At 39.2% G+C, this 24,040-nt stretch overlaps 1 protein-coding gene across 4 annotated transcripts in view; it reads left to right on the forward strand.

The window, feature by feature from the left end:
• CTNNA2 (catenin alpha 2) overlaps window positions 1–24,040 on the forward strand; it is a 953,020-nt gene that overhangs the window by 214,211 nt on the left and 714,769 nt on the right. For all 4 annotated transcript variants that reach the window (XM_044379734.1, XM_044379740.1, XM_026481889.2 and 1 more), the window contains exons 4-5: window positions 4,520–4,639; window positions 8,142–8,408. In XM_044379734.1, the coding sequence (XP_044235669.1) occupies window positions 4,520–4,639; window positions 8,142–8,408 (387 nt within the window). The remainder of the gene's footprint in view (window positions 1–4,519; window positions 4,640–8,141; window positions 8,409–24,040) is intronic.

Here is a 24,040-nt window from a genome sequence, read left to right on the forward strand (position 1 = left end):
CTCTCAGAACAGAGAGATCACAGTCTGCTCTCCAGTGAGCTCTCTTGGCCTCTTTAACTCTGTTTCTGTTGGTGCTGCTAAAAACCCTGCAGCGTCCCGGGTTGTGCACCGTACAGCCGGTATCCCAGCCCTCACTTCCAGGGCCCGCATGTCTCTGTCCTTTGTGTTTCTAACACTGCCAGCCGCCCCCGGTTCCCGTGCACTCCCGAGCTCTCTGTTTCAGTGTGGTTCACGTGCTCCGGAGTGCTGGTTTTCGCGCGCATGCTCCCGAGCTCTCAGTTTCAGTGTAGTTCTGGTGTGCGCTCTGGAGCTCTGGTTTTCAGTCTGGTTGCCTGTGTTCCTGGGCTCCCGGTCTCAGTCCACTCTCTCGTGGGTGCCGGTCCGGGAGTCCGGCCGCTCCCCAGTGCAGGTGGCTACTGCTTCCTGGCACCTGAGCGCGGCGGCTCCCTCCCCCTTCCGTTTATCTTCTGATATCTGTGCGAGGTTTCATGGCTCCCCGCTTCGTACCTCAATACTTAGCGCTGGAGATGTTCATTTGTAGAGATCCAAATGTATCTTCCTGCGTCTCAGGCTGATTCCGTGGGTTTTCAGGATGGTCTGGTACATATCCAGCTCGACTCAGGGGACCAGCTGAAAAAGGGGAACCCCTCACTCCTCCTCCATCTTTTCCCTCCTGTGTTTGAGTCTTTTCAGCTATACCCAAGCACAAGCTACCAATATTAAGGACAGGAGTATGTGGTTGAGCAAAGTGTTCTCCCTTTGGTGTTCCTAAGCCCAGCCTACTGTGGGAGGAGATCAGCTGGCTGCCATGTCCAGGATTGCCCGGGAGTTTACAACGAGGCAATCTATGGCAGCTGCCCCTCAGGGCTCCCTTTATCAGCTCATTGAAAACAACTTCCCAATCCGGGACACTGAGGCTCCCATGCTCCACCCCCTCCCCCGCCCCCATAACTCTTCCCCGGGAGTACCACGCTCCTCAGAGCCCTTACCAGCAGCTGCTGTGTTGTCTTCACTGCATTGCTTCCCCTCTTCCCAAGTGCCCGGTCTGCAGACATTCCCGGAGTAAGATGAAGCCTTTCCTCTTTGAACTTACTTGGGAAAATATTTTTCCCTTAGCTAAACTCTATGCATCAGGTCAGTATCTCTGTTTAAGGAGCTCCTAATTTTTGCCAGGTACTCTATTTGTTGTTTTGTATTTCTTTTTCTTTTCTTTACTTCATATCCAGTATGCCTGATTTGTTTCAGAAAAGAGAGGAAGTCTTTGGCTTCCATTTCTATTATATACTTTAGTCAAGTTCTCGTTTTTTGTGTTGGTAGTGGTGTTTTATATATTTAGAACTTATTGCAGATACCTTTAGAATTCATTAGTGTGAGAGGTTTTATTTTCAACTTTTTGTATCTTATTTAAATGATCTCTTGGTAACATATGGGTCTGTTTTTAAAAGTTCCATCTGAGAGTCGGTATCCTAATTAGAGCATTTAGCCCATTTAGATTTATTTTGTAATTGGACTTAGTTGGCCATCTTTATATTTTCCATTTTTATAGCATATCTCCTATAATTCTTAAAACAACCTTGTGTAAGATGTAGACATTATTACCTTCATTTTATTAATGAAGACAGTGAGGGTCCAAAAGGTTAAGTGGCTTACCTGGATCACAAGGCAGACAAATGACCTCGCTGGGGTTCAAACACAGAGCAGCCTGACCTGCAGCTCCTCACATACTGACTTATTTCTGACACTGGGGTGCACAAGGAGGTAGAGAAAGTTTTTGGAAAAAGTGTCCCAGGCTCTTCTGTATAAGAACTGCCTTTTAAGGTGTTTGTTTGGCTTCCAGGGAGTCCACTTCTTTTAACCCAGACACCCAGAAAGGAAATATTCTTGGCTCTGTTCAAAAATAAAAATTTGATTTTTATATTCATTTTGACTTCTCAAAAGTGCCTGGTTACTCCCTTTCTCCTTTTATTTTCTCCTTTCATGTCCCTTCAATCCCTCCATTTGTCTCCCCCCAACACCCCCCGCAACTTTAGTCCCCATTTCTTCCATTTTTTGGGGACCTTGGACTGATTCTGAACCATGTTTCTATGTGAGAACTTTCCCCTAAGTGACCTCTCTGAGCCTTCTTTATTAAAGCTCTAAGTAGGCTAAGTCTACCTTTATACAGATAGACCCCATCATTGGTGTTTCTTTTTGAAAAAACTTGATTGAATTAGAAACCTAATTCAAACCAGTATCTGGATTCTTCAGAGAAAACCAATGACAAAATGTTAGGTGTAACACAACAAGATAATTACTCCAAATTGGTCTGATTAATAATCGGTAAGAAGGCTGTTTTATATATATATTAGAAAACAAATCCAAGATTTAGCTCCCTCCAAGATAATTATTTTGCTCTTCCCTGGAACCAGTTTTTATGTCCTCAGGAAAGATTTACAGCTCAAATAAGCAGCAGGAATAAATTAACTGCCAAGAGCTGTCCTTTCAGTGATGCTGTTGATGGCCATGTTAAGATAATTACAAATCTATTAGAAAGTGAGACATCACTGATTTGTTGTTTTAAAGGTTTGAGGTATGAGATTCTAATTAAACTATGAAAATGCTTTATGTGGCCCATTCCATATCATAAAACATAACTTGATTCGAGTCTTAAGAACTGTTTTAAGGTTTTTTTTTTTTTTTTTCTTCAATGATACTTGTTGCTTTCCCTTGAACATTATTAGAGCCTGGCTAGGAATTGGAAAAGACCAACATTGAGAATTTAAATTATCATTTTATATTTTTATAATTAGGAAGAAGAGATTGAGAATTTCCATAGAAGATGTGAATGGAAACTTAATTTTATGAGGAGTCTGGATTATGACCATTCTAAATAATTACCCTTGCTTGCAACAACTCTTTCCTTAATAGAATGGGTTAGCTTATTTAGTAAATTGAATGACATTATCATATCTATGGAGTAAAAGGTTTGATGATACCTATTATCACTGGTTTATATACACTATTCTCTTCCTCCACTCGGTGAAATTTGATAAGGATATTGAATTAGTGATTGTGTCAAGCTTAAACAAAGGTATATCTCCACAGCCCAGCACTGCGTTCATCTCTGGCTTTTTCTAGCCATTTCAGTGGTCCTCCGTATTTCTGCATTGTCCAAGTGAACTCCCCATATGTTGTCTTTTGATTTGCTTCAGACTACAAGAGCTAATCAGAATTCTGCAGTAGGCCCTGCATTTTCTGCATTTCACATTTCTGAGCTGCGTGTTCTTTTTCTATTCTATCAATAGCCTGTACTAGTGAAGGCCTCTCTACTAGGCTCCCTTTTTATACGGAAGAAATTTGATTTTGCAAACACATATCTGTCTTGTGCTTTATTCACTCAGCATTTTATTCCTGGTTATTTCCTCTGATAAAAATGTTCCTACAATGATGTGATGTAACTGACAATGATGTAGTGGGTTACTTCATAATAATTTTAATCGAGGCCACAGATGTTATAGTCTTGAGGTGTGACCAGTTGTGGAAATCTTCACACCATACTAAAGTTAAAATCATTCTGGAGAGGAGGCTTCAGTATCTTTCAAATCTTCAGATCATTTATAAAGGAGTTCTTAGTGAAATTCATAATTCAAGTCCAGGGTCACCCTGCAAAAATTCCGTGACGCAGGTGGCAGCAATTTGGAATCAGGGCACATCATTAGGAAGGTGTTTGATGTCCTTCTGCCCACCCCCATTCTACCCCAGCTGATGCCACCTTCAGCTGCAACAAAACTTCAAATGTGCTTGCTTGTCCAGACTCAATAGCTCCTCTTTCTAGTGGTTGGCAAGGTGTAGACTCGGCTTACAATGATTACAGTCCGTTTAGTTCCGGCTTTAGAGGTGTTGATAAGAAGCGTGGTTGCAGATTCAAGTGTGCTCAAACTTCCAGGAGTTCCTTCAGTTTTTGTTAATGCACTTCTCCTCTGAAGATTTCTAGAATTCATTTTCAAATTCCATATTTTCTTCTTAGATCTATTTTCCTGTATGTTTCTACTTGAAGTTGGAAGTCTGTATTCCTTTTTTTTTTTTTTTTTAAGGTTTTTTTTATTTGTGAGAGAGCGCCAGAGCACAAGCAGGGGGAACAGCAGGCAGAGGGAGAAGCAGACTCCCCACTGAGCAGGGAGCCTTACATGGGGCTCCATCCCAGGACCCTGAGATCATGACCTGCGCCGAAAGCAGACACTTAACTGAGCCCCTAGGTATCCCTGATGTCTGTATTTCTTATCAGAATCATAACCCAGTAAAATACAGTCAGTATAGTTCTAATGCTCCGAGAGTTCTGCAGTTATCTCTCAGATACAAAATATTCTGTGTACTGTGAACAAATATTCTGATTATAAATGTGTTTTAGGAGTATTTTTTTTTATATTTGGTTAATTATTTTTGTTTTGTGTTTTTTTTTTTTTTTTTACAAATTACCATTGCTAACATGTTTAATATGTCCATTCTATCCATTTATGAATGTTGTTTCTTATTACCTCAGGTTGAAGAGGCCTTGGAAGCTGTGAAAAATGCCACAAATGAGCAAGATCTTGCAAATCGCTTTAAAGAGTTTGGGAAAGAAATGGTGAAACTTAACTACGTAGCAGCAAGAAGACAACAGGTGGGAGAAGTTCTGGAAATGCTAGGGGAGAAATTGTGCGTTTAAGTAACCTTCCAGCTTGATAGGCCTGAACAACAGATCAGCCTCATCTGCTGGTGATCAAAGTAACAAATGCCGTCAAAACCTGTGATCAACAAAGGCTGCCTCCTACGTGGGCAGTTTTCATACCACTGTGGGCCCCAGGGTACTCTCTGGCCCCTGTCTACCTAGAGTAGGTCACAGGCCTCCTGCTTGACTGGTGGGAACTATTCTAACCTTTTTTTCCACTGTAGGGAAAGCTCCCGGTTAAAGTATCAAACTTTGGTGTGGTGCTGTGGATGCTGTCTGGACACCACCCCTTTACTTGCCCTCACTTTTTATTTCCTAGCCCTAAAGACACCACCATGCATATGCAGAGCCAAAATGTGCAGCGTGTTGAGTGAAACCTTTATGAAAGACAGGAAGATGATGCAAAGATGGTCAAGGAAAGGCAGAGAGATAAAGGGGTAGAGTATGGGATAACACAGATGAGGGGGTCACTTTGATGAAGGTGGCTCACAGGGGATCTTGTGTCTTCCTTTGTCTAGAGACAGCACCCCCAATTTTAGCCAGGTCTACTCATTAAGTACTGTTAGAATTTTGTTCTCCAGGGGTTTCCCTAGAACAACCTCTCTAAATGTGGAGGGGGTCTGTTAAAATCCTTTCCACCTATCCTCTTGACTGTTCCTAGAATTCAACATTTGGGGCGATTCCTAGTGTCTTAAGATTGTCTATGACCAACAAAGAAGTTCATTCAACAGACATGTGTGGAGTGTTCATCTGTGCCACGCTGAAGGAACGCTGGTACTATAAACTTGGTCAAGATCTAGTTTCTTCCCCTAAAATGTTTACAGTATTCTTTGTGTGAGAGGCACACACATGTGATTTTAGATCACATGATGATATTTAAATATTTTGTAATTAGCAAAATTCAACTGGGATTTTGTGTAATCGTCCAAAATGTAAGATGGGTAGGAGTGAAGTTACTCTGAAGAACAAATGTGAGACCGAAAAGCTACCTAGTTTATTTAAACAACTGAAAAGAAAAAGAAAAGAAAGAAAAAAAGACATTGAATCTTGATCCTAGTGAGCCAAAGGGGGCAGTTGATAAGAAATGTAGGGGCCAGGGCATTCAGAGTCTTGGAACATTTTTGGATTTTATTGTAAGTGGGTGGGGAGTATTTGAATAGTTCAGAATTTGGTATCAGGGTCTCAAATTTACGTTTTAGTATTTTTGACATGTTGAACAAAAGGGAGTGGAGTGGGAGGGACAAGCTCTTCTTGCGAGGGGCTGATGTCTAGGTGAGATATGGTCTTGATGAGTTGGTAGTGGTAGAAATAGAGAAGATTACAAAGAATCAAAGTTTATTTTGAAAAATAGAGCTCTGAAGACCTGATGTTAAATTGGATGTGTCAGGTTAGGGAGTGACAACAACCAGTTGAGTTCTAAGGTTCTGGTTTGAGCAAATGGGTAGATAGTGGTAAGTTTATAGAGATGGAGAAGACTGAGTCAGTTGGGTATAGAAACTAAGATTTCATATTTAGATACATTGATTTTTGAGTTGCTTGTGAGCTCTTCATGTAAAAATGTCAAATAGAAGAGTGATGTGGATTGCAGATGAAAACACCAGTCATTGGTATATATAGTTGGATATAAAAATCGATAGGAGTATAGGAGATATTTATGAGAATACTCATACGTATCATTTATTTCATTAATATCTTGTTTTTAACTAACTGCCAGACTCTTCCAAGAAAATTTAGAAAAAAAGTAGAATGGGAAGAAGGAAAAACACACATAACACCTTACCATCCAAGAAAAAAATGGTGCAATTTTGGTAAATTGCCTTTCAGTTATTTTTCTTCATATTTTAACATATTTATAATCCTACTTTGCATACAAGTATGCATATTGTGCTCTGCTTTTTCATTTATCTTGTAACTATTATCCATGTTGCTTGTTGACAACTAATTATAATATCCACATAGTCTATCAAATGCTTTAGTCATTTACTTACCCAATTGGTAATTCAACATTTAGATTGTTTGCAGGGTTTTTAAAATGTAATTAAAGAATGTTTCCTCAAATATTTTTATGGAGAGAATCCCTCCTCCATCTCTCATTTCCACATTTAGATTTTTCTTTTATTAATATAAAGTAATACACAATTTCTGGACCATGTTCCAAAAGTTAAAAAGGCCCTTCATGACTAGTCAGGAGAAACCTTCTCCTTTCAATGCCTAGATTATTGCCTGGCATAGAGAATATACTCGGTGTTGGTTACCTATTTGTGTTCATGTTGAGGGCTAAAAATAACCCCATATTAGAAATCCTGTTTGTGGGCATAAATTTATCAGTACATAAGCAAAAGAGGATAAATGGTTCAGTTAATTATCACTTACTGTCAATTTGTCTTGGCAGTCCTAGATAAAATATGTGCTTGTCTCAGAATTATTTTGACCAATAAAAGAGAAGATGTCATTGTTACCAAGTCATTTATATATGACATACCAAATGAACAAATAGAAATTGAACCCAAGTGGTTCAAGTAACCTTTAATGATGTTTTGAAGCTGGAAAAAAAAAAAAAATCTCTCTGAGATCCTCAGCTGTCAACCCTACATGGTCTCAGCAGCACTGCTTTTAACATTTCTGTAAATGATGTGAACATTTTCTTAACAATACTCTTTAAAGCTGAAGATCAAGAGACTCCCCAGTGGTGGTATTTTGACAGCCCAAACTAGGAAGGCAAATCATCTTTGATCTATTTTTATTCCCTAAACACAATGATTGAGCTGCCATTAAAGGTAGCTTCAAAAAAAAAAAAAAAAAAAAAAAAAAAAACCCTATTCCAGAAATGCAGTGGCAGTGATGGACTGAGCAAAAATCAGAAGAGGCTGATTGCCCATGTCTGTAATTGTAATTAAATGTGGAGGCAACCGTTATCAGAAGACTGAAGTTTGGGGTTTCCACCTGCTGCTAACGAACTCTGATCCATGCAAGCTACTGACTGTCAGTAGCTTGGTTTTTACATTTTTCCCAGCAATATTTGAGTGCCTCTTATGGGCCAAACACTGCTAATGAGTAAAGAGCCACTAAACAAATAGACAAGGCTTTATGCTCTCACTAGACAAAACACATGAGGGAAACACATTGAAGTAAATAAAGTTTAATAAGTGTTGATAGGCAGGGATGGGGCTTGTGGGAGCAGATAGAAGGGGGCATAGCTTAGAGAGCAGGATGGAGTATGTTCCAGAAGGATCGGCCATGTCGGGTGAAAGGGTGGATGGAGGAGGAGTGCTCAGGTATGTCATACAGAAAGAACATTACGTGCAAAGTCCTGGCAGCTAGAGTGAGCACAAGGGAGAATAGATGGTTTCTAAAATTCAGTTTATAACATTGAGTTTGTGACTCTAAGTTCTAGAACAAATGCTTCTGTGGCAAACTTCGTGGATGTGCCACATTTCCTGTTTCGTGTACACAGGAGTTGAAGGACCCTCACTGTCGGGATGAGATGGCAGCTGCCCGAGGGGCTCTGAAGAAGAACGCCACAATGCTGTACACAGCCTCCCAAGCGTTTCTCCGCCACCCGGATGTTGCTGCCACAAGAGCCAACCGAGACTATGTGTTTAAACAAGTCCAGGAGGCCATTGCTGGCATCTCCAATGCTGCTCAAGCTACCTCGCCCACCGATGAAGCCAAAGGCCACACAGGCATCGGCGAGCTGGCGGCAGCTCTGAATGAGTTTGATGTAAGTATCTCGGTGATGCACACAGAGGGGTATACACTTCCACTGAGAGAAGTGATCGGGGGACGAAGAGCCGCATAGTATGCCTGGATTTACCCCTCTTGGAGGCTTGTGATAGTAAGGTAAACCACACACTGTGTGCGTTGTTAAGAATCCAGCATAGTGGCAGAGCCCAGGTTTCCTCTATCTAAAGGATCTAATAATGATGTTTAAGAGGACCTGATCTAATGCAAGCAGAAACCCTGTAAACTGTTAGTTTCCTATCCTACTGGCTATTTTAGGGACAGTTCATTTGGGTGATTCTTTATTTTTAAAGGGGCAAATGTCATAGGCAGTATAGGTATTTATTGCCTCTGTGTCATGCCCAGGTGGAGAACTGCCTTCCATGTCTTCATTTTAAATCAGTGACAAACTCTGTTACCCTCGGGCCCCACAAGGGATCCTTGTCTTCCTTGAATCGTCTCCTCTGGGTAGCACCTGTGTCGTACCCATGAATGACCCATCTTCTGCACCTGCTATTTCTGGGGGTGTGTCCCAATGAGGGAAGCAATGGGAGGATGGCATCAAAGTGAATGAGAGGGTTGCATGTAATCAAGGCCCCCAGGATGACAGCCCTCACTTCCCTTGGGTCAGGATATGGGCGCAACTAGGGGAAACTGGAATTCATCGGAGTTCATCCTGTGTTCAGTGTGAGAGCCTGCATGTGTTGGAGAGCTACCAAGATTTAAAATTATCTGTATCTGTTTTCAAGGGTTCTATTTTCCTGTAGGGAGATGGGAGAAGTAGAATGTATTAAAAACCTTTTAAGTGATAAAACACAGTATTATAGGAATTCATAAAAGAAAAATAGGTTACTTAACAGCTGTGGAGAAAGATGATGAGCTTGCTTTTGGATCTGTTGACATGAATTTTTGGCAGGGAATGACCGGCTGGGAAAGAGGATTAGGAACAAAGCAGTGATTGCTAAAGACATTAAGCTGTGAGATACAATGGAGGAATAATTATAACACTTCAGATAGCCGTTTGCAGTTTTCACAGGGGTCTCTCCTCTTTTATTTTTTTGTTAGTCAAAATATCCATAGCTTAGACTATATACTGTTTCCTAGTTTTTTTTTTTTTTCTTGTAAGGATTAAATATACCACAGAAATTGGGGTTTCATACATAATTCACAAAGTTTCAGGAGGCAACTGAAAACCTTACTGAACTCTGTTAGTTCCAATGGATTATCAGTCTAAAATACACATAACAGAAGTCAATAGATTTCCCAGGTGCAAAGGTGTAGAATAATGGAAAAACAGATCCTGTTGACAAGCATAAACAATAATTTGTTGACTTTATTTTATTCTTTATTTTCTTATAAATGATAGAAATAATCATGATACAGATGTGGAGGACCAAAAGAAATTAAAAAATCACTGAGCGCTACTTTTTGTACTTTTGGTTTTTAGTTTGTTTTGTGCTTAGGTTGTACAACAAAGTTGGACTTTTTGGTAAATGAGGTCATGATCCTGGATAGGAAAACTATTGACTGTTAATTTTTACTAAGTTCAGACAATTCCGATAAAAATTTTGAGTTCCTTTGCAACTTGACAGAGTGATGATAAAAGTTTCTTTCTGGAATAAGAGTGAAGAAGCTCACATTTTAAAGAAATGAAAATGAGCAGGTGATGTACTCAGATATTAAAACATTATAACGCTACATTAATTTTAAAAGTGTGCATTAGACCACAAAATGCCTAATCAGTTAAACAGAATAGAAAATTGCAAAACAGTCTCAAATACAGAATTACTTTATGAAATGGTACTTTTAAAAATTCATTAATAGGTGGATTATTTAGTCAGATTTTGACACAACTGCATTTTTATAATCCTATTTTATAATCAAAAGTAAATAAAACCTGTAAGGACCTAGTAGTAGAGTAGAAGCATAGCATACAGAGAACTCCCGTGAAAGATAGTCAGACCCTGCAGCTGCTGCCACCTTCTGCCGGAGTGTGATAGCTTCCCTATCTCTTCGTATCCAGAACCTTTTCATTGAAAGGAGCTTTTGCTCAAAATGAATTTAACAATTGAGGCATCATTGTAGTAATACAAAAGGCTTTGGACTCCTAAAACTTGAGGGCATGTGGGGAAAATCTATTAACAAAGTATGTTGACATATATGAAACTTTCAACTGGTATTTTTGTTTTTGTTTTTGTTTTTTTTTAACTGTAGCAATGTGCTGGACCAATATGTCTTTGGGAAGTTAATACATGAATATAACTTTTTTTATATGGAACCTGGCATATTAACTTCTCACTATACTTTATTAACTTAATCTTTCTTACATTAAGCATATTAACTAATTATATATTAGCTAACAGTATTAAGTAATATTTCATTATTAAATGTATACAGGTTCTCAAGCTATGCAAATTGCATAAAACATTAATGTTTAAAATTTTATTTCTCAGAGGTTGACAAAAATCAACGAGTGGAGCCATGTAAATTGATAATTTATAGATAGTAATTGCATTTGGTGTGATTCCCTAAAAATCTAGTTAACGAAATTTCTGTACTTTCTCGAACATAGTAATGCTAATAAAGTATTACTGAATATGACAAGATACAAGGTAATTAACCAATTGTAGATTTTCTATCACCTGACACCAACAAACCTATATAGTGCTTAATGATACCTGAAATTCTCTCACTAAAAAATAATGTTCTTCTCTTTGTAACAGAATTATACATTTCTGTTCTGTGGTTGCATAATGAAAACTTTGGTATTATTATTTTTTTTATTCCCCGGGTATATTGACTTGAAATTGGTTTAGAATTCAGACATCTGTCTTGAATCCTAAGTGCTATTCTCAGATATTAAACAAATCGATACCACACTGGGTGAGAAACTCATTCAAATTTCCTGTGGCTTATTTTTCTGGCAATATCCCTTCCCGATGCTTGGTTTAATGGCTTGTCAATGTGATGGAGATTTTAAAAAGTAAAGTATGTTTGAGATCCTGAAGTGAAAGGAACTGTTGAAGTACACAATTTCGTCGTCCACACGGCTAGCATGCTCTAATGTTGAATTTGAAACACATTTCATATTAGTCATCAGTGTGCCAAACTCAGTTTTATGGGAGGTAGGATGCAGAAGTGTGATGGTTGACTAAGAACAAGGTAAAGATTAGTATTTTTACATTAATTTATCTAAAATTACAGAACTGATTTTTCTATCTGGGTAGTTAGAATTCTGGCTCAAGCATGGTGACCTATTTTCTAGCACTATTCTTCTGCCTACGTGAATAGTTGATGTAGTAATTTATGAAACAAGAGAATGAAGGAAAAAACCCAGTATTTTTAACAACTTGAAACTGTCAAGAGAGTCTCTAATGATAAAACAGCAAAAAGAAAATGATTGCTAATCAATGGAAAAATCAGCCTCCGTTTAAAATGTGGCAGCTTGAGGTGGTTAATTTTATCTGGTGAAACTACCAAGGAATACTAAAAAGAATTTTTAAAAATATAATGACTACTCAGAAGTAAATCCTATTATAATGTCAATTTTGCCTGCCAGAAAACTTAAGAGTAGGAGAGAGGAACATTAAAAATTATTCCTATGGAATTTCTGTTTAAAGAGAACATACACTGTATCTTGTTTTTTGAACCTTCTTTTGTAGATCAAGATACTTTAGAAAAATGGAAATTGCCACCATTCATGACCCAGTCTTTATAATTGATAACTATTTCCCCTTGACAATTTTGTTTTGAAGATTTTATTTGTGTGGGGGGGGGAGAGGGAGGGAAGGAAGGAGAGAGAGAGAGAGAGAGAGAGAGAGATGCAGGGTGAGCAGGAGAGGGAAAAGCAGGCTCCCTACTGAGCAAGGAGCCAGATGCAGAACTCAATCCCAGGACCCTGGGATCATGACCTGAGCTGAAGGCAGACGCTTAAACCTCCCTTTTGTTTTCTCTTAGATAATAAACATTATCTCAAATTCCTCTAACTTTAAGCTTTCTATGTGTAACTTCTTTTCCCACTTGCCCCCTGGGCATTTGGTTAATTAGTAATTCTTTTTTTTTTTTTTTTTTGTACATTGTTTCTCTTTCTCCACTTGTTCCATCCCCTCAGCCTGTAGAAAAAGTATTTCTGTTCTACAGCCTAGAAAGAAAATAAGGCATAAGGCTAGTATATTTACCATTTTCTCATATTTTACTGTTTTCCTTACAGAGTTCTTTAAGAAGATTCCAGTCCTTGCTTGCATGTCTTGGCTGCCACTAGCTCTTACCTCTTTGAGCCTTCTCCTCTAATCTCTACTCCTGCCCCCCCCCCCCCACGCCGCCGTAACACTGTGTCTGAGTCTTTAAGGACCCCTAAATCCTTGTGCCCTTATTTTCTAGTTCTCAACTGCTTCAACTTTGGAATGGGGGCGGGGCAAATCTTAATAGTACTGACCATACTTTTCTTCTTTGTATTACTTGCGAGATTATTTGCAAGATTTAAACATCTGTACTTGAAGAGTAGGACAGTCCGGCCTCAACTACATTGAGCTGAAATGTCACCATGACTTACCAACTGCATAAATTGTCCTTCCTGTTTCTTTCTTTTTTTTTTTTTAAGATTTTATTTATTTATTCGACAGAGATAGAGACAGCCAGCGAGAGAGGGAACACAAGCAGGGGGAGTGGGAGAGGAAGAAGCAGGCTCATAGCGGAAGAGCCTGATGTGGGGCTCGATCCCATAACGCCAGGATCACGCCCTGAGCTCAAGGCAGGCGCTTAACCGCTGTGCCACCCAGGCGCCCCTGTCCTTCCTGTTTCTACCTGATTTTTCATACCCTCCTTCCTGTAGTTGCTTATGTTTTCTTCCTCTCCCACCCCACCCTGCGTCTTTCTCTTTAAATAGATTTCCTTGATCTAATTGTATTTCTTGTACTGATCTAGTATTCAGTGTAGAAGTGTTGGAAGGTGAGTATTAGGCATGCTGGGGCATCTGCAACACAGGCCAACAGGGGTAGTAAGACTTTGCATCCATCTGACAAGGTTAGGGGACCTAGGCCAGCTGCAGCAGGGGGAGATTTGTCCCCTGGACAGCATCTCCACGCTACAGTGACCACTGCCTTAAGGTTATTCCAAGGGTGTGTTTGTCTCAGGTGTACACAGGTATTCTGGAAGCTCTAGTTGGAGAATCTGGTTAAGAAACAGGAGTTCAGGTGGTAACTCATTTCATAGCAAGACTCCAGCCCATTTCTAGGGCATGGAGGTTTCTGGACACCCAAGAGGAACAACCTGGGCCTAGGATTTAGGATCCAGGGTTGGAAGAGAGGCCCAGTGGAGAGCTGGAGTGCTTTACAGGTATCTTAGGTATGAAGCCCAAATGCATGACCTCAGATCTATGCTGCAGGCGTCTTAAGAAGTAGAGATTTTCAATTGACACCCTCCTCTAAACACCACTCTTACACCTTTGAATAGTGAGATTAATTCTTAGGTGCTCCTGTTGAAGCTCTCATCCCTTAAGGAGCCACGAGCGAGAATTCTGGCTGGCTCAGGGATTCTTAGGAGTTTTATGATCTCTCCAACAACAGGCAAGAAGGAATGCCTGCTTGGAGAAGTACATTTTCACAGAGCATCTAGTTGAGTTCCTTCCCAGTTCTAACCCTCCCTTTTGCTGTGGAAATCAACATAGTTATTTACCAGATCTCCTCTCCTTTTTTGACATTCTGCAGAGTCATTCTGACTGCAGACATCTGGGAGCACCCATATTAGGTTACGGAAAGGGTAAGTTTCCTGTGTATTACATTAGAATGAGGACAGAAAAGAGAGGAGAAAGCCCTGACAGAATACTGTAAACACACTGATGAGGAAAATGCAAGATGTAACTTATGTCCTAAAGCAATTAGCAAGCAGGAGGCCAAATGCATAAAAATGAAAGCCAGTAAGCAGAACCATATAGCTTCAGGAAAGCAATTTTGGATTCCTAATTCAGGTACTAAAAAGATGGAGCCGACAAATTCAATAACTTTCTGCCTGAGTTCATGCCAATATTTTTTAAGGCTTAACATCTGTACAATTGTTATATCTGTTCTTTAATACTGTATTAGGTTTTTTTTTTTTTAAGTAAGCTCAGTGCCCAACATGGGGCTGGAACTCAACCCCAAGATCGAGTCACAAGTGCCCCTATTAGTACTCCTTAATAATCTCCACCATGTTCCTATGAAATGGTTCCCATTTAATGGCCTTTTAGAAGTAGCCCAGGACCTTGGGAAGAGCCCAGGACTTGGATTGTGGCATATGGTACTACTCCAAGCTCTGTAAATTTCTAAAAATGTGTGACCTTGGGTTGCTGAGATAGTATCTTTAGGTCTGTGGAAAATGGTTTAACTATGGGATACTTAAGATCAGTAAGAGCCTACTGTGTGCCAAGTGAGATAAAAGAATGAAGGACTACAAGGTATAAAGGAGAAATGCTTAGTAAACGGCTGTAGTCATTGTGATGCGTAAGTGATGTGGTAGGCACCCACATATATGGTATGCACCTAACCTGAGTGTGTGTCTGTTAGGTGCGCGGGTAAGATTAGGGACAGTGAAATCCTAGAAGAGTTCAGGGAGGAGGTGGTGCGTGAGTAGGAATTAACGTGCTCAAGGGAGAACGAAGGTGTTTGGAAGAACACCATTTCAGGCACACGCAATCTTCAGTAAAATACCCCGTTCTGGAACCCAGGGAACGAGGAGAAATTTGGCTAAGTGGGTAAGCTGGAGGCAGATCCTGGAGAGCGCTGTAGGCCTTACAAGGGGCTGAGCTTCAGCCTAAAGGCATTAAGAAGTTGCTCGTGCTCTAGGCAGGGGAATGCATGGTGAAATTCGTGTTGGTAAAGTTCCCTCTGGGGGCAGGGTGGAGAATAGAGTCTGAAGGTGCAAAGCTGAAGTGCAATGGGAGTAGTTAAGGTGAGAGGTTATCAGGGTCCTAAGTCCATTGTTGGAGTAGGCACAGGACGAGTGGCTGGTTCAGAGTCAAGTTGAGGGAAGAGAGTCAACAGTCCTTGAGGCCTGTACTTTTATTTTCAAGTATCAAAAGTGAATGTTTTGTACAGTGAGCATTAATTACGAAGACCAAACATTTTTCTAATTCCAATTATTGAGGCTTAAAAAGTTTCAGTTGTTCGTGGGATATGTGTGAATATTTACTTTCTGCATGATCTAACTTACTTGCACTGTTTTTTTTTTCCTAGCTCTTAATTCACGTATATACCCAACATTATGATTATTAAAAGCCTAGTACTTCACGTAGATACATGTTTTGAATATCTGAATCTAAATTCTACATCTAGGATTTTCCTAATTTAATTTATTTATGTGTAATTGAGCTTTCACTAGTGTGTGCTTACTAACTCACATTTTACTTCTTAAAAACACTCTTAGACATGCTTTTCTAAAAAAAATCGGAGACAGATTTTCCCATCTGATAGGACATAGTGTCAATAACTAGGGGTTAGTAGGGTCCAGTGAGTCTCAGCTTTTCTCCATGTATAATCCCAATGGACTGCCTTTAAATTTTTCTGCTCTTTTCTACTCAGGCAAATTAAACTCAGGGAAATGGCCTTTTAAGCCTTTCTAGCTTGAAACCAACGGTGGTATTACAGCATTCTTTATCATACACTGACATCTGGTGGCCAAAGAGAACATTAAGAACAGTCCAGTGGGTTTCTGTATGCCTGTAAACTAGCACAGCCTCAATCCAAACTATGGGCCTGGACTCAGGATTTAATGTGGAGAGGGTATAGTCTGCCTTCACAGAATTTTGTCAGCGTAAGGCACTCTTTTTTTTTTTTTTTTAATTAAAGATTTTTTATTTACTTAGAGAGAGAGTAGGGAGGAGGGGCAGAGGGGGAGAGAGAGAGAAACAGGGAGTCCCAACAGGGGGCTAGATCCCAGGACCCTGAGATCATGACCTGAGCCGAAGGCAGACGCTTAACTGACTGAGCCACCCAGGTTCAAGGCACCCTTTTGTACACTAAATTTGTGCAATGGAAGTTGCATTAATCCTTTTTGGAAAAATGACAGCCCTGGGAAAGTGGTGAAAGTGGATAGAGAGGCAGATAGAAGCTCTAGGCTGGGTGTAGAGCTGAGGGTAATTCAACTGGCTGAGTGTGGGACCAGGTCAGCCAACATCAACCAACAACATATCCTCTGCTTCCTGAGCCATACCACATCCCTCCCCAGGATCCATTTATCCAGTATCCTCATTTACTGTCCCCAAAATCTTACTATACCCCAATTGCTTCATGTCTACAAGTGGCTTTAGTTTTTGTTTGTTTGTTTGTTTTTTGTTTTGTTTTGCTTTTAAGATTTTATTTGTCAGAAAATGTGCATGCCTACAAGCAGGGGGAGCAGCAGGCAGAGGGAGAAGCAGGCTCTGGCTGATTAAGGAGCCCGATGCAGGACTCGATCCCAGGACTCTGAGATCGTGACCTGAGCCGAAGGCAGATGCTTAACTGACCGAGCCACCCACACATCCCAACAAGCAGCTTTAGTTTAAGGTGTTATAAACCTAGGAATTTTTTTGATAGTATCATTTAGCTTTTTATTATTTTTTGGAATATTTACTTCAAGGAAATATCCCAAGACTATTTAATTTTCTCTTCTACATTTCAATTAGCAAATATGGAGCTATAAAAACAAATCGTTGAGCAAAAAAAAAAAAAAATAGGATTTGAAATATTTAAAAGTTGCAATTCAAATCTTTATTTGCCTCCCTGTTGTCTTTAATTAAAATCATTATATTTTCAATCTTGTTTTCTTTTCACAAGAGAAAATGTCAGAATCTGTATTTTTCACCCTGAGAATATTGAGAATATTGGCAGATTTTGTGCATCTGAGCTCACCTTTATTTCAAATAATTAGTACTAATTGTAACTGGTTATTGATGAAATGGATCATCATATTCTAAATTCTAGATCATAGTCTAAACATGCGATGGCAAATATTTTATCATTTAATTATTAGTCATACTTAAAAATTTGGGAACCAAATGCATTCTTCTATCTAGCGAACTATTTAGTGCTGAAAAATATAGTTTAAAATACTGCTGTCCTGGGGCGCCTGGGTGGCACAGCGGTTAAGCGTCTGCCTTCGGCTCAGGGCATGATCCCGGCGTTATGGGATCAAGCCCCACATCAGGCTGCTCCGCTATGAGCCTGCTTCTTCCTCTCCCACTCCCCCTGCTTGTGTTCCCTCTCTCGCTGGCTGTCTCTATCTCTGTCAAATAAATAAAAAATCTTAAAAAAAAAAAAAATACTGCTCTCCTGGAGCACCTGACTGGCTCAGTTGGTTGAGGGTCCGACTCTTGATTTCAGCTTGGGTCACGATCTTAGTGGTCAAGCGCAGAGCCTGCTTGAGATTCTCTCTCTCTTACTCTGCCCCTCTCCCTGCCTGCGTGCTCTCTCAAACAAAATATTTAAAAAGTTAAAGTAAAATCTTGATCTGCTTAGTCTTAGAAGAAACTAATGATTTCTTACATTAGAGGTCCCTTTCTTAGCCCTTTAGCATTATCCTTTCTCTTTCATGTGCTCCCCAAGTTACAGTACTAGGATGTATTCAGTACTTATTTATAAGATTTGATTCCATGGTGAAGTAAACACGTCCACTCATGCACACGCGCACAAACAGTTCCTGCCCCCCCCCCCCAAAAAAACGCTGATTTTGATTTCTTATTAACCAAACTTCTTAATCTACATCCCGAACTTCTCCAGCAGTATTTTCTGGAAACTTTACTATAACCTGTTGAGTCCCGTTGTTCATTTCTTTCAAATGCTCTCTAGTGCTCTGTTTTAGTCTTTTTGCACACATCCATTGAGCTGAGGCTGAAGGGAAATGGTTAGCCACGGATGCATGTGTGTCAGTAAAATTGTCAGGCAGCTAACCTCAATGAGGGCATGACTGGGTCCCATGCTGGTCGTCTCAGTTACAGCGGTCATACTTGTGGACAATGGGACAGCACAGTGTAGGACAAACAGAACAAGCTTGTGTTTGAATCTGACCATACACCTCTTCCCTCTATGTCTCTGTTTCTTCATCTATAAAATGGGGTAATAATGTTGACTCATCAAGCTGGTGATAATAGTTAGATGAACATTCCTAGGTGCCTCAGCCTTTGTAGGCACTCATAAATGCTAGTTGTCTTTTTCTCCTACCTCTCTTAACAAAAGTGTCAAACAGATGTCTCCCATCCAAAGTTAGTGTTGAAACTATTCCCTAGGAAAGGCTTAGGGAACAGTTCCTGACTGAAAAGTTGTTAATATGCCTTGACAGTAGCTACAGATACAGTAATGCCATTTGCTCTACCCTTGGCCACATCCACACCCTAATATATGGTAGCCTCCAAGGAGGGTCTGGCCAAAGCATAAGCAATCATGAGAAAAAAGCAATCCTACATCCCAGGAGAAAATTCCAAGCATAGATTAAATTGCCAACTGGCCCAAGAATGAATTTCTTGAAATTTTTTATTGAAGTATAGTTGACAAAAAATGTTATATTAGTTTCAAGTGTACAACATAGTGATGCAACAGTTCTATGCATTATACCATGCTCACCACCATAAGTGTGGTCACCATCTGTCACCATACATTATTACAGTCTCATTGACTGAACTCCCTGTTGCTCTGCTTCTCATGCTTGTGACTTAAAGCTGGGAGTTGGAACCTTTCGAGGCCCTTTACCTATTTGGCCCATTCCCCACCCCCTGCCTCTGGCAAGCACCAGTACTCTCCAGTTAGGAGTCTGTTTAAGGTTTGTTTGTTTGTTTGTTTGTTTAGATAACACATATAAGTGAAATCATATGGTATTTGTCTCCCTCTGCCTGACTTATTTCACTTAGCATAACTCCCTCTATGTTCATCCTCTATGATAGCCGAGGATCTCATTCTTTTTTATGGCTGAGTAATATTCCAGTGTGTGTGTGTGTGTGTGTGTGTGTGTGTGTGTGTGTGTTTGTGTGAACATATACATACACACTGCATCTTTATCCATCTATTGATGGACATTTAGGTTGCTTCCATATTTTGGCCATTGTATATAATGCTATAGTGAACGTAGGGGTGCATATATCATTTCGGATGAGTGTTCTTGTTTTCTTTGGCTAAAGACTCAGTAGTAGAATTATTGGATCATACGATATTTCTATGTTTAATTTTTTGAGGAAGTTCCATACTGTTTTCTGTAGTGGTTGCACTAATTTACATTCCCACCAACAGTGCACAAGGGTTCTCTTTTCTCCAAGGATGAATTTTTAAGAGAGAAATCATAAGTCCAGTGCTAACACTAAGAAGCCTCTCCATTGTGTTTATTTGGGAATTCTCATCGCTTCTGATGTGGTGAAAGACACCTTTAGCTTCCTGTTAAATAGCAGACTTACTCAGGTTTGGCAGTCTCTGAAGGTTCTCCTGGGACAGTGAGAAGGAAAAGGAGTGGCTGACAGAAAGCGGTAGGGACGGGGATGAAATGACATAGATTCATGTGCCTCCTTCATCCAAGAACCACAGTGTAGAGGAATGTATAATTACTTTTTAGCAACATGTTCTACCCAAGTGATATCTTTCTACCACAGTTAATTAGCAAGACATGACAGTTGTTTCAAAAGGCCTAATACAAAAGATAAGGAAAAAAACAGTGTGAAAAGACATTGTTAATTCTTACATTTAATATTCAGCCTTCTGTCACTAATCTCTTGAAAACCTCCAGGATTAAACCCCTCATTTGTGATGAGGAGCAGGATGGATCTATATCCCTAGAGTAGAACATACACTTCTAAGTCAGAGGGAAGTTCTACCTGGACGATGCAGAATCAAAGATTACCGATAGTCTCCTTTTATTGTCAAGTTCATATAACCCAATTCATGAATGCAGAAAGTGATTTCCAGGGACCCAAACACTTAGTTCAAAGTGACACAAATAATGATTCTCATAACCAAAGTGTGGATACGAGTCTTTCCATCTCACTGGTATTGGCCAAGAATGGTACAGGAAGTGCTGGCCTCTCCATCTCTATTAAGTCCCTAAAGATACCCCTAATAACAGTGCAATCTAAGAAGACCGTGCTTGCTCTGCAGATGCCGCTTCGAGACCGGTCCTTTCTTCCTCCCTTACTAGTTTGCCTCTCCTACGGCTATTCTGTGAAGAAATTCTGGAGCTGACCTGCTTGTCTCCCAGGCTTGTGCTTTAGTCGATCCTCTGAGAGGATGAGACACATACATGTGTCTGTCTTTGAAATGCCTTCCTGTCAGCTTCTATAGCCTCCATCACACTCATGTTTATTCTGATTGCTGAGGGCTACTAAGCTGGTAACCCCATCTTGCTATTATTTTCTTTTCCGTTTTCTTTCTCAGTTTTGGCATGTGTTTAGAAATTCTACAAATAAGCTTTCATAATCACGTATTTTATATAATGTACGTAATTCTTTCTATATAAGAAAAAGCCTTTGATCTTTCCTTCTCTTGTTTCTCTTGTGTTCTACATATATTTTACGGCTTCCTTTTTTCCAGGAGATGCTTATGCATGCTGCTTGAGAGGCCAAATGAATTCTTAGTAGGGAAGTTTGAACTGCCTGCAGTGATCCCTAGGATACTTTCCAAACCTAGCAAAACTGACTAGATTTGCACAAAAGTTAAGAATCTTTTGTACCTGAAAATAAATATTACTGTGAAGACATTTGCCTGTATTGATTTGAATGAATGATCCAAAGATTTTTAAATCCTACATTTTCTCAAAATAGTCTTGCGTTTGGCATAGCACCTAAGCACAGAAACATGAACTGGAAAAAAAGTTTTCCTTTTTTTTTTTCTAATTTTTTTTTTTTTTTTTAAACCAAGTCCTGTGACAGATGTGAAGAAAGGTGACATTTGTGAGATCTGAAGTAGATTTTTTAGGATGGAAGAGGCAATGTACTTGATCTGTCACCAATCTCCAGAGTGTGGCAGCCCTTTGGCCTGTGGATGCGTGCTGGTTTTCAGATTCTCTCAAGCCTACATACCAGAATCACTTTTAAAACACAGAGCAGCAAAATAAACCTCAAGTGGCACCAGGCAAAGGCAGACATAATATTAACATTCTAGCCCCTAAGAAATTACTTATCCTGTAGTAAGTAAATATGAAGAAGAAATTGTAGTGAAAATACCCAATAAACCTGAAAGTATATGAATATATAGGAGTATAAGTCATAATGTGTATATATACACACATGCCAGATGTTTATGATTTTTCTTTGGGTTGGGGTGATTATAAGTATTTTTCACCAATATTTCTTCTCAAATTTTCTTTTACAAATATTCCTTAATGGAGAAAGTATATTTTATTTGAGAAAATTTAAAACTATTTACAGATATACTGTAAATATAAAAATAAAGAATACCTATATATTCTTCTAGCTTCACCTATTAATGTTTTACCCTATTTGCTATCTGTACGTTCTCCCACTCTTTCTCCTTCAGGTACACAGACTCCTTAATTGTTAAATGGGTAAGATCAACTTTATTATATATACTTATACAAATAACACCTACTCTTTCCCTTATAATTTTTACTAAGAATTAGATTTATAAAAGGGTTGACACAAAAAACACCTATAAATTTGCTAGTTTTGCATGGTTCAAAGGGTTATTTAATGAAGGGTATTGGTACAACAAAATCTTTCCAAATACTGTCTTTATACAGTAACAGCCATTAAAAAAAAAAAAATTGTCTTTGCAACTAGGTGGTTAAAGTAATCAGTTACCTAAGTTGGACTAATCCATGCTCACATATTCTCAATTTTAGTGTTTAAAAAAAAAGTTTGTTCCTGGTTGGTCATGGTATAGAGTACTTCTTTTCAAGCATTTTTAGAGTTTAAGAGACATTTAAAATGTGAAAAGAAGTGATTTTCAATTAGGTATCGTGAACAAAGAAAACTCGGGACGTTTTTATGATAAGGCACTAGATACTCTTGAAGAGTAAGCGAGTGAGAGAAACATGCATAATCCATTCATTTCTGAAGCTAATTTACTACTAAGACCTTTTTTTCTTCATAGTTCTATAAAACTTCAAAGTTGGTCAAGATTGTTGAGGCCATCTGGTTCACATACCATAAGATGGAAGTCCGCATTCCAGCATCCTCAGTAGGTGGATCTTCTGCCTTTGCAAGAAATTATTGGGAGGAAACCATTTAAGGAAATCACTTGTTCTGTTTTAGGGAAGCTTTAATGTTTAACAAAAAATAAATTTCCTTCTTACACTGAAATTTCCAAATCACCTTAGCTGTCCCCATTTGTTAGCTTTCATCACGTTTTATTATGGTCAGGAGAAAATTCCATTGCAATCTCCCCCCTTGATCATTTTTCATCTATGATTGATTAATTAATCATAATATCATAATTAATATTTTGGAATATTTGGTTCTGCCAGACCTTCGTGTCTCCTCTTGACAATGACCTAGTAGGTGGTTTTCTTTCCATCCTTCAGCCCACTTCCTCACATTGCTACTGAAGCTGTCTTTCTCAAAACCAGAAGTGTCCATTCCTCTCTTCTGCTCTGCTTAACAAGAAAATTTGAGGTTCTTTCTGGTGTCCCCGGGTAGTACAGGTGGATCAGCTGTTATTCATGGGTCTGGAAGCAGAGGAAGCCATTAGTCTTTGTGTTTCAAATGGGACTAACTTGGTTTCCTCTCTGCCTTTCCTGGTGCTTGAGCGGGTCTGTGAGTTCTCATGTCTCCGTAGATAATGTGGGCCTAATGTGGCCATTAGAGCTTTGTTAGGAGAATTAATGAAATCATACACAAAAACACTTTGTAGAGTGGTTGATGCAAACACTAGATAAGCGTTAGCCCCGGTGCTGGTGAGAAATAGTTTTTATTCAGTTTTTGCATTAGGAACTTTTTTTTATCATTGATTTCTTTCTTTTTGGAAAATGATCTACATTCATTTCTTTGGTTAAAAGTAAGATACTAAATTTCAAGATTTGCTGCTTTAACAAAGCTTATGCTGCAGATTCGGTTGATATTGACCAATCTCTTAGCATAGACTCTACAATATTAGATACTTACAATCAAAGACAAGTAACACACAGCAGTCAGATTGCCACACACTTAAAAAAAGCAAATTAGAGTTTTATGATTGGTGAAAACTCTGCTAGAAAATAAGGTATAAACTCTTATGTCTCTGTCTTAGACCCAAAACCTTCAAATGAATTGTTTCTCAAATCATTGCCAGTAACTTTGATTTACCATATATTTCTTTTTTTAATGTCAATAATCCTAATTCTGCAGTTTGTTTTTTGTTGTCCTCTTTAGTCCATTGTGTTTTTGTTTGATTTTGCTTTTATAATTATGCAAATATCAGTTGTGCCTAGATTAAATTTATCTGAGAATAATTACTATATATTATAAAATAGTCATCCCTTAGTGACCACTGTTTACATTCCTATGTAAGGAGTGATTAATTTAAAATCAACACTTGGGGGGTGTCTATGTAAAGAAATGGACTGGGGGGGAAGTGGAGAGATCGTTTGTAATTCCTAAGCAACTTTCCATCTGTGTGCCCTACTTAATTAATCTTTGCACAGCCTTGTACATTAAAGTAAGGAAAGGCTAATTTTCTCATCGGTTAACTGCTGCCAGGCTGGAGCAGAACA

The sequence above is a fragment of the Ursus arctos genome, unplaced genomic scaffold (genome assembly GCF_023065955.2).
Source record: "Ursus arctos isolate Adak ecotype North America unplaced genomic scaffold, UrsArc2.0 scaffold_8, whole genome shotgun sequence".
Classification (NCBI taxonomy): Eukaryota; Metazoa; Chordata; class Mammalia; order Carnivora; family Ursidae; genus Ursus; species Ursus arctos.